The 11,330-nt window shown below is 42.3% G+C and overlaps 1 protein-coding gene across 1 annotated transcript; it reads left to right on the top strand.

The window, feature by feature from the left end:
• Positions 1 to 233: 233 nt before the first annotated feature.
• Positions 234 to 11,209, top strand: LOC136421086 (echinoderm microtubule-associated protein-like 2). Its single transcript, XM_066408233.1, has 19 exons — positions 234 to 862; positions 4,791 to 4,911; positions 5,502 to 5,651; positions 6,098 to 6,167; positions 6,392 to 6,454; positions 6,581 to 6,682; positions 6,882 to 6,980; positions 7,193 to 7,330; positions 7,474 to 7,570; positions 7,660 to 7,814; positions 8,274 to 8,399; positions 8,638 to 8,769; positions 9,023 to 9,090; positions 9,247 to 9,415; positions 9,632 to 9,833; positions 10,228 to 10,358; positions 10,483 to 10,665; positions 10,917 to 10,982; positions 11,183 to 11,209. Exons 1-19 carry the CDS (start codon positions 580 to 582, stop codon positions 11,207 to 11,209), a joined length of 2,382 nt encoding a protein of 793 aa, XP_066264330.1. The 5' UTR covers positions 234 to 579.
• The last annotated feature ends 121 nt before the right edge of the window (positions 11,210 to 11,330 follow it).

Below are 11,330 nucleotides of genomic sequence, written 5' to 3'. Positions count from 1 at the left end.
CAAAGGGCAAAGCTGTTAGTAGCGTGCGCAAAGGAGCGCATGTTAACACACACAAACACAGATTTTGCCTTAATTCAATTCATACAAATTGCGTCTATTTGCGCTCTTGTCTAAAGAGGAGGTCAGTGGTGTAGTGTGTCGCTATTTGCTGTTACCTGACACCACAATGCGACCGAAAACAACAGGATACGGTGTCGTCGTTGCCATGGTAATGTTGTTCCGTACAATGAGAACTAACGCTTTGAAGGTTCACCACTTGAGACACCGACGAAGAGGCTCACACCTTCTTAACAGCCAGTATAAATCATTCTAAACATCAGCTGCTGATTCAACAAAAGCGACAAGCCAAGAACAGCAAGCACTGTTCTCTCAAGATAACAACGTCAAGGTTTTGCAGATGTTCAAGTTCTGGATCGGCGCTTCTGTAACTACTCCATCGGATTAGTATGGCGATTCTAGGAAGTCGTGAATGTTGAAAGTTGAAGGAGATATGCTTGGTAAGTGATGCGGGTAGCACTCAGATCAAGGAGGAACCGTTAAGACTCGATGTCTACAATTACGTCGAGAGAGACCTAAACCATGGGTGAATTAGGAGGGGTGGGTGGTAAGATACCGGCAATGGTATCTAACTGTGTCGGGGTACAATATTGTCGGCTCTCACGGATCGCAAATGACGGGTGTGGAGACATAGAATGGAAAGGTGGGAGAGAACGGAGTCGGCAAAGGACACGGACGTCCCCCACCAGGCGCCTCGGGGCAGGGACGCACAGGTCCCCGTCAAAGGACAGGGCCCGGTCCGCTCCTCCGAACGGGGAAAGATCGCGGAGTTGCAGCCCGGAAAGACCATGGAAAGGTCCAGGCCGTAAGTACTTTTTTCTTATTTTCTATCAAAAAGCAAACGAAAGTCCGAGCTAGCTCTGAGCATTCAGTGAAAAACAATACATTTGCATAAAAAATTATGAATGTTGTGAATTCCAGGCTCACCGTATTTAAGCAAGCAAAATCTACGCCATTCAGATCTGACTATGAAAACAATTAAAAGTTTCAAATTTGTTCCAGACTTGACTTTACCATTGAACCGCGAGGTTTGGCTGGTAACGTAACCTCGTGAGGTAAGGCACTGATCTGTCTAGCCGTTAAGTCATGTTTGCCACCGTGTTTGAGTCCTGCTAAGGTCGAGCGACCTGGTTTCCCCTGCTTGTAACACTATAACATATCCAGTAATCAATCATGTAGGATATCATTCTTCTCCTACGGGGTAAACAAGTCATTGTTTGACAGCACTTCGACAGAACGTATCGTCTAAGGTCGTATATAAAGATGATACCCCGTCTATAGTTTCCAAATGTTGTGTCGGAAAATATAACGTATGCAACGGACGAAATTCTGGTGCAACGTTAACCAAATATCCAACGGAAACTGTGATGAATTCTCACTGCACGAAATCAGATCTTTCAGCACGCTTAATGTTATTCGTTACTGACAAGTAAAGCTCTAAATGTGATTGAGTTTGGTTACAGTTAAGCAGTCGTAAATCAACAACTTTTACAAATAAATCTTTACAACAGGTTTAAGAACAAACTAAAGTCCGCTTAAAGATATACTGTTGTAACTACAAGACAACAACATATGCCTAGTAAAACATGGGGTTTAGGGTGTCTAGTAGCTCTAGTTATTGTTAACAGTTGATTGTACCACTGATTATTGATAAATACAAACAATTCACCAGCCAGGCTTATCTGTATGTACATTACGTTCTGGGACAATATTTTCTTTGACTGACGTATATCACTCTAAATTTTGCTCCCATTCTCGCTCGAACTGGTGAAAGCTTGTTATCCTGACTTTTCTCTCTCATAATCATTTTTTTTCGATTGAGAAAACCCGTCCAGTGCAATCGAAAAGCCACCTTTCTTGTCCAATTCCTCATACCTTTTCCTTGTTTTTACGCTTTAAAATGTTGCTGACCAAGAATGGACAAGAAAAAGTAGAACAGAAATTAATTATGGATGAAAATAAATAAATTAGCGTGTTTTTAGTCTAATGCTTTTCTGTACATGTCAGTGAGAAATGACAATCGTGACTGAAAACTAGGTTAAGTGGATTTGTAGAATGTCCAGTGTAAACCATTTTGACTGATTACCCGCGTAATGCCCCTGTCACAATGCAGGAAATTCAAAAATCGATCGGCCGACGAGCTCTAAGGCTGGGTTTACACACGCGTTTCCAAGAACACTCTGAGTGCTCTTTGAGTGTGCTCCGAGTGTACTTGTAAACGCGTGTGTAAACGGGGCCTTAATGGCATTTTCGTCAAGTGTTCTCTCGATGATCACACAATTTTTAGGGATCGGCCGACGTTCGCAGGTCTTCGAGCCCCGTCCAATGTGATTGCGGTAGATTTTCAGGTGAAAAATACGTTCGAGTCTCTACCGATTTTTTTAAATTCGGCAACCTTCTTGCGATCAAGAATGACGACCGAAGCTCGTCGCCTTATTTTCGGTTATGTGTAAAGTAGATTCCCCCACTTTAGATACTTAAATACTAGTAGTAAAGAGAAATTTACATTTCTTACAGCCTTCGATAAACCAGCTCCAACTAATCATACAGCCTCCCACATTTATACAATTACCAAGGACTGAGAGGAAGTCGAAAGTACTATAGTATACTAGACGTTTATATGCACAGGAATATGTTTATGATTGCTTCCATGTGACCTGTGCTTAGCCCAGTGGGGAATAGATGGACAATAAACGTCTTCATTCATTATTTCCCATCTGATAACTGCTTTGTTATTTGGCGCTTTCGAAGAATTAAGTCGACCTTATATGAATAGCACTCAGCTTACAATACTAGATTATTTATAAACTGTTTATTTACATATTGCATCCTTAGATTAAACGGATTAAGACATTTTGACGGATGAGTGTGTTAATGAGATCTTTCCACGCGAACAGCGTTTCGAATTACTTCTATTCTTTTCTTTTTTTAAAAAAGATCTATTGTAGATGCTTTCGGTTAAGCCCCAATCTCACTGGACTCGCGGCACGCTGGCGGCGTCGCTGCGTCCTAAACTGGATTTGTGTTACTAATTTAGACCTACTTAGACTTAGAAGCTCCCAAGTGTTACCCCTGAATTTCTACTGGGAATATCATGCAGAACGTACAAGTATGACTAAAAAGACAAAGCGTAAAAAGATTCGTTTTCTTTCATCGATGAAATTCGTTGAGCGCTCTGTCAAATCACCCGGTCGCAGCGAGGTCGCCAACATGCGGCGGGTCCAGTGAGATAGGGTCTTTAGTTCGCGTATGTAAGGTTAATATCTCCGACTCGTATATAGGTTCATTTAGTTGTGTCCATATCTTATGCAACGGCTGTTACTCCGATGCAACGTTTACCAAAGAGAACAAAAGAGATTCGGCAGTTATAATAGGTTTAGATAGCAGGCTAAGTGCCGTGACGTGCTGGGCTTTAGAAAACTGTTAGGATTGCTAACAAACGCCAACAAAAATGCACAAACATTTCCGATCGGTTTATTTTCTTTCAATACCTGTTGTTTTTAAATAACATTGAATTTCCAGAGGTGACTATGTTTTCATAGCTATCAGCATATTTGATAAATAAACACATTTGAGCGCGCACAACAACTCTCACGTTCGATCATATGCCATCGCTCTGATATATGATATATCGCGACAGTATCCCCAAACCAGAAAAACCAGGTCCCCTAGCTACCCATGTACACAACCGAGGCAGCCGTGTTCTACCGAGCATGCAAACGAATATTGCTCCACTCCTTCAACCTGATGTCGAAAGAAGTAGGTCATTTCAATACTGTTTTTGCGCAGTGATCAGAGACTAAAACTGGTGAAAACATTTTCTTGTAGAACAGTTCTTTTTTTCTATTTGCGCCAACACAAAATGAGGGCGATGTTATCTTGGTACCAATTTGTAAGGTCTCTCTCAGTAACTCATGGGACGGCCTCACAAAGAAGGCATATCAAGAGACAAGATCACACGGCTTTTGTCGTCATTTCCAGGCAGTTAATCTTACAGACGTGTTGCTATAGTTGTTCCTTTGTTGATTTTTTTTGTAGTTTTGTTGAGCGGCCTTGGAAGCGGCCTGTGTCCTAGAAACCTTTAAGTTGGACACTGTCTGCCACTTATTTGCCCGCAAATCTGCGAAAAATACGTGTAGCAACAGTTAGCAAGAGACGTGTCTGTTTGCAATGTCTGTCTTGTGTATGATAAGTCTCTTGCGTTTATCGCTGACAGCAATTGTAGAAATAGTTACCAATGAACCTTAAGCGCACTGAAGTCGCCGTTTGGCACCCAACCAACCCAACGCAGCAGGGAAAAGGTTAAGACTAGTGGGACGTTCACAGAACGAACAGGGAAAGTTTTCTATACTACATGTACATGTCCTTACGTTGGTCACAATGGTTCAGAGCGGCCTTAGGTCCGTGTCAGACATTCAGGATCTTCTCGCGACTTTTCTCCCGACCACTTACCAACCAAGGTTGGCCGGGTTGGGAATCCTATTCTAGCTCCAGTTTACTCTTCCGAGTTTGATTCGTCAAAATTAATAGTCGACTGGTGCAGACGACTTTACAAGACTAGTAGGCAACCTCACTGATCAACTCACAACCACAGATGACCTTACTCACGACTAATTCCCAACCATGGTCTGGAGAAGGTCGGGAGGCCGCGGTCGGTTATGTGGGACAGGGGCTTTAGATAGATACCATCATGACTTAAAACGTTGTTGATATACATATTTATACATATTCAGTGTCCAGTCGGATAGTGCGCATGTACATCAGAGGTCGACCAATCACGATGGTCGCTCCCATGGATGGCGGCGAGGTCAAAGAGGCAGCGCCGTCCAAGAAACGACTGGAACTTGACTGGGTGTATCCTTTTGACATAATTTTCTTCGTGTGCCGAAGCTTCTTTTTGTGTCTTGTGTTATTGTGTATATACATGTATATAGTTAGTTATTGGAATACACTGTCAGTTGAGTGACAGAAAGTGGGTGGGATGATTATGTCACCGCAAAGGTTAGACTTGCAAGAGTGATAGGAAGTAGTGTTCAGAGGTGGTAGACCTAGCAGTTTGTCAGACATGACAGACATTCCTGGTCCTGGGGTCAAAGGAATAGGTTACTAAATCACGGGGAGGTGCTGTTTTTTGTATGTCTGTCTGTCTGTCTGTTTTCGCAGTCATATATTTTCGATATGCTGGTTAATTTTGACATGTTGGTGTCCCTTATCTATTGTTCACTTCGCTATGATAATGATATTACTTTCAAAATCAAAATCTTGCACTATCTAGTCTGTGCGCTACTCAGTACAACATATCAAACAACTCACTGATAATCTTATTCTCCTTTTTTTTCAAAGCTGAGTATCTCTGCCGTTGAAGAGTAGCGCTGAGTTGTAAGATTCTTGCTTAAGAGGTGGACATGCCAATGATTTTGTGACTTTCTTTAATTATGGCCAAGCTATGGTTACAACGGCAGGAGTTGTAGGGACAACTTGCACCAGCTTGCGTCGGGCCAGGTTGTGTACTTCATAGCCGCTGTAGCGGTGCTGTACCACCCCACAGAGAAGACACAGAGGCACTACTTTGGACATACGGACGACATCATGTGGTGAGTACGCCCAAACAAGTCGGGACAAACAAACTACTGCTAAAACAAAGCAAGCCTAAACATATCTGCGGCCCTGAGGCGTCGCCAAAAATGGCGGAGAAAGGAAACCTTACAACTGATTTAAGAGAAAACGAAGTGGAAACGAGAAGTGTTTGATTCCCATATAGCTATTATTTCATTGCTGCATTTATCTACCATAAACACATTTTCTTCATGTATACTGGCAAAATGCAAGTAGGCTTTCTACCATTCCCTTGCTGTAGTGCTTGCACAACTGTGTGGCCCAAGGGCTGTGGAGAAACGGAGATGGGCACCGAAAGGCGTGGGAAGGACATCAACACAACTTGATGCAAATTAGATTAAGAACATCCAACATCTATTCTACGTCACGGCTAGGATTGATTTTTTCATCATTCATATTTCATAATGACGTCTGTTCAATACAGCCTTGCTGTTCACCCTGACGGAGTAACAGTCGTCAGTGGGCAAGTTGGGGGACATCGGAGGGACATAGAGGTGAGAATGTCACTTTATAGAGTCTGTACAATCATTGAATTATCTATTTACAAACGCAATGCTCTATCTGTATTCAGTAGAATTATGTCTAGAAGTTCATTTGGGGCTGTTAGCTATACCTTAATTCAATTACAGAGGGTTGTTTTTAAGTTAGTTCTCTCATGTTGAGTCGAATAAAAACTGAGTCTTCATACACTATATTTGCTTGGTGTTTTACTCTATAGCTGCCGCACTATGCAAAGTTGGATCCCTACTTCAATACCCCGGACAGAGAGAACTGGTACAAGGTAAGGCAAATGCAGCCTCTCTCTCTCTCATTGGTCGAACTAAAAATTGCCATGTTATCATTGGTCGAACTGCTAGTTGTAATGTGCAGTCAGGATACTCTACTTTTCAATCTTTCCCCCAAACAGTCCCGTGTGTGCATCTGGGACTCCAGGACGTTGCACACAATATCAGTCATCGGCGCAGGGCAGCTAGGGTTTGGGGCACGGGCAGTGTCGTTTTCCGTTGCAGTGAGTACTTCAACTTTTCGTCTGCAAAACGCTTTCATCTGTAAAACTGGCCGTTACGTATCACAATAAGTCTTTAATTTTGACAAGCTATCGCAAATGTGTGCCTCACAAGTAATCAGAAATACAGGAATCATAATTCAGGCAAATAACGGCCTGTTTGTGATTGATATTGTTGTATTTTGTCTCTGTTTGTGCGAAGGATGGCGGTTCACAACTGGCGATAGCGAATGAGAATCGCAGCGGAACGATGCTTCGGCTCTGGGACTGGAAGATAAAACACTTGATCACAGAAGCCAAGGTGACTACAAAGTATTCACGAATATCTTAAGACTTAGATTCTTTTATCCTTACTTTTATGGGGTTTTAAAATCATTTTATCATAATTCATTCCATAAATTGAATGATGCACAAACATATATCAATAGCTTACAAACGTTATAAAGATGTCGTTGGATGATTTGATTTTGCTTTGACAGAGCACGCTGTTTTTGCCCGTTTCTTTCATCACAGGCGACGACCGACCCGCTGTTTTTGACCGTTTTCAACCCAACGGACAACAGTCAGCTGATCACAGCTGGGAGAGGTCACGTGATGTTTTGGACTTTGAAGAAAAACGGTCTTTTAACCAGGAAAAACGGCATATTTGGGGTACTCTATAACATTTCTACTTCCACCGTACCAAGCGACTTTCAACTTCCTCTCTATGATGTTTTTCTTGGCGAAATCCTACAGTTGATAATGTAGCGGCAAGCGACAACTTTTCAATGCTGCAATTTCTTTTTTTTTTTCAGAAATTGAAGCCAAAATACGTCGAATGTATCTCCTTCACGGAAAATGGTGACGTCATCATCGGGGACTCAAAAGGCAACATATCAATATTCAAGAAAGGTAAAGAGTTATAACCATCAATATCGTCATATTCATATAGATAGCTGGTAAAAGTCATTATCTAATGATCTTTTTTCTTTTAACTCAAGATTCTAACCAGGCGGGACGTACCATTATTGGTGCGCACAATGACGGGGCGACGGCGCTGTACATGCGGAGGGACGGCACACTAATGTCAGGGGGAGGTGATAAGAAAATCGTTCTGTGGGACCTTGACCTCCAGAGACCACTGAAAGTCAGCAAGGTAAGGGTTCGAAAATCATTGACCAATCCAGGATAGTGTCAACAATGATCATTAGGGTTCAGCTTCGTTTGTGATCACGTCGTTGGTTCGTTTTAGTACCTGTTTCAGTTGGAAGCAATACAAATCCTGGTCCCAGCAGAGCTCTGTGACAAAAAGTTACACGATCAGCATTTCTATACGTGACGTCTTTATTCATGACGTCATCATTCATGACGTCATAATTTGTGACGTCATTTGTCGTCATAAGATTGCAATTGCTATAAATTATATGATGATGATACGAGACAGTCTAACAACGATCATACACATCATAATGGCAAAAATTAACAGCATAGAGCTACAGTTACACACAAAGTTGATTTGCATTGGGTTGGCTCTAGGAAAAAAAACAGGCCATTCTCACCTTGAAAAAACAGGCCATTCTCACCTTGATACCTTGGATGATGTCTTTTCCTGTAGCTCCCGAAGAAGATGGGTAAAGTCCGGTCTATCTGCGTACTCGAGAACAACAACATCTTCGTGGGCACCACAGGCAACTGTCTGTGTGAAGGGAAGATCGGGGGTGACTTCAAACTGACAACTCAGGTAAGAAGATGTCCTTACATCAGTAGATAGGTCAGGGGTCAATGGTATGTACCATGTGCCCCTTATTACAGGGATGTAGCCGATGTTATGAAAGTGGAGTAAAGGATGGCAAGGAAAGAGAGACGAGCAAAGAAAATAAAAGGGAAAGAGAGAAGGCATCAAGAAGTGCGAAAAACAAGAGTATAAAGCGTAAAGGGAAGAGTAAGAAAACACTGTCATTATTTTCCGTCCAAACCAGGGCCACCATTCTGAGCTGCTGACTGTGGCCACCCACCCCTCAAAGCACGAGTTCCTCACATCTGATGACGTCAATCACATCATCTTATGGAACGCGTCACTTCGACAAGTTGTGTGGCAAACAACGCTCAAGGTGTGGATATCATTAATAACATTCGTATTTGTTTCCTTTTGTTTGAAAAAATCCGAACACAAATGACATTCTTGATTGCCACACTGTGGATATACAGTAGATGAGGTGGCATATTTTCCGTTAGTGTATCTTCAGAAATCTGTAGTATGCTTCCCACCCAACAGAAAGATGGGATTCTGTGATAATCAGGCATCTCTTTAGAATGTCTAACTCTATATGCATTACTACAACATAGCCTCCCGTTTCTCCACAGTATCCCGTTCATTCAGCCGATTTCCACCCGAGTGGCGAACTCATCGCAGTGGGTTCCACTTCGGGCCGGTGGGTAACAACTAAATTATTATTTTCTATATCTATGAATTTATGTTTGCTACCTATTGTATTTTGACAAAATAATTATTTATCAAAACTATAGCTTCCTTGTGGCACTATTTTTTTTTCTCACTAATTTTGTGTCTTTTCTCTGCAAAACAAAAGATGGTGCGTGTTGGACGCCATGACAGGTGACGTCATAATCAAACGTAAACATGCCAGTGAGCAACTGGACTGTCTCAAGTACTCGCCAAACGGGGAACTCCTTGCGGTCGGGTCGCACGAAAACTGTATCTATGTGTACACCGTGCACGACAACGGCCGGTCGTACCAGGTGACTATAATTTGGTTTATGTCAGAGTTTCCAGGCGTTACCAAGAGGTCAACATGTATGTAAACTAAGTCACGTTTAGGGCGGCAGTCTTCACACTGCAGTGATACCTAGCGTGTAAACTGCGTATGCCAATTTAAAGAAGTAGCAAAGTGGTGTATTTTGAGTTACAAACTACATGAAAGAGTAACAGACTATCCCCCTTGACTGTGTTTATAGAAAAGAGGGACGTTACGGGGCCATTCTAGTTACGTCACGCACCTGGACTGGTCGTCTGACAGCCGGTTCCTCCAGAGTACATCCGGGGACTACGAGCTGCTGTACTGGGACGTCATCACATTACGTCATGTTAACCACGCCTCCAGCATGAGTGACGTCACCTGGGCGACACAGACATGTGTGTTTGGATACAGCGTTTTTGGTACGTGATGCCGTGATGGCAAACATCAAATATCTCAAAACAAGGAAAATGTATCTATATATCAAAAAATGCAACTGTAGCATTGCAAAGTTAAACTCAATAACAACAAAGGCAACAACATGTACTTGCTTTTGTTTTTAGTCTTTCTTTTCACACAAATCGGCAATCATACTAGCAATAGATCGATCCCATAGCCCCTATCACCTCCGTCAAAACGTACAAATGAAAAATTAAAACATAAAAGTTCGAATACTTGACGGACATGCAGCCACTCTCGTTGATCGAACCGCTAATTATCATGCTATTCATCGGTACTTTTGAGCTGTTGTTTGTGATAGACAGTCAGGATCGGCCTATTTGCACTGTTTGTACACTACCCCCTCTTCTGGCACAGGTATGTGGCCTGAAGATGCGGACGGGACTGACATTAACGCATGCGCAGCTTCAAACGACCGTACCATGCTGGCGTCATCCGACGACTTCGGCAAAGTCAACCTCTTCCGCTACCCGTGTTCTAGTCCCATGGTAAGCACCATTTCATTCACCTGTCCGTTCATATAAGAAAACTGGCCAAAACGTTGCCTTCTCTAGATCCATTTCTGCCTTCTCATTAAAGAACAGCAAAACATTCACATATTTTCACCTTAAGTCCCCAGGTCACATCTACCCAGGGCACAGCAGTCACGTGACGTGTGTCCGGTTCCTGTATGACGACAGTTACCTGTTATCAACAGGTGGTGCCGACTGTGCGATCTTCCAGTGGCGAGTGGTGGGCAAGGGTGCAAAGCTTGACAAAACCGCCAGAGGGCAGTCATCAACGGACAGTCTTGAGGTGAATCTTGAAATATTAGCGGTTTTGTGGTGGTTTAATTTTCCCGGTGATCCAAATTTTAGGAGTCATAGGATCTACTTGAAAACGGTTGAAAAATAATCAATATTTTCTTCATAAATACTCTTGCTATGTATCTTTTACACATGACTCTTCAAAAAGAGATGATCACACTTTATCAGAATATAGGAGTAGTTTCAATTGCAAGTTGTGCTTTTTTGACGGTGCATTTATTTGTTGCTTTATCTCAAAAGGGCATTTCAAAGTTGACGTTCATCAATGATCTTCTCGATGACTCAGTCACCAATGGCAAAACTCAGGTAAGTAGGATCTACTTATTTGCAAACTCTTGCCCGAGGGCTAATTGCAAGGGAACAAAGCGATGCACCAATGTATGACAATGTTCAGACTATAGAACTACTGTATCTAATGTTACTACATACATCACTGAGGGGTTTGACTTCTTCTTTGAAGGCAATGGATCATGAATAGTCCAAGTGTTCTTTTCTTATTTTAATAGAAATGTGGTTTCCTGGAGGTTTTCTAGATGGTGAAATATGAGTAAACCTTGATAAAATTTGGATTCAAAACTCTCCATTTACTTGCCTAGCAGCTTTGTAACAATTCTCTCTGTGTAAACTCTTATACAGGAAGATGGTTCGTCAACC

This window comes from Branchiostoma lanceolatum, chromosome 15 (genome assembly GCF_035083965.1).
Source record: "Branchiostoma lanceolatum isolate klBraLanc5 chromosome 15, klBraLanc5.hap2, whole genome shotgun sequence".
Lineage (NCBI taxonomy): Eukaryota > Metazoa > Chordata > Leptocardii > Amphioxiformes > Branchiostomatidae > Branchiostoma > Branchiostoma lanceolatum.
Note: the sequence above shows the minus strand (reverse complement) of the source record. Positions and strands in the feature narration are given on the sequence as shown.

Bases quoted from the DNA above. Each gene is read 5' to 3' on its own strand.
- LOC136421086 (XM_066408233.1), top strand. From the start codon at position 580: ATGGGTGAATTAGGAGGGGTGGGTGGTAAGATACCGGCAATGGTATCT. The intron at 8,770-9,022 runs GTGTGGATATCA...GTTTCTCCACAG, and splicing joins TGTGGCAAACAACGCTCAAG to TATCCCGTTCATTCAGCCGA. The intron at 10,666-10,916 runs GTGAATCTTGAA...TTATCTCAAAAG, and splicing joins CATCAACGGACAGTCTTGAG to GGCATTTCAAAGTTGACGTT.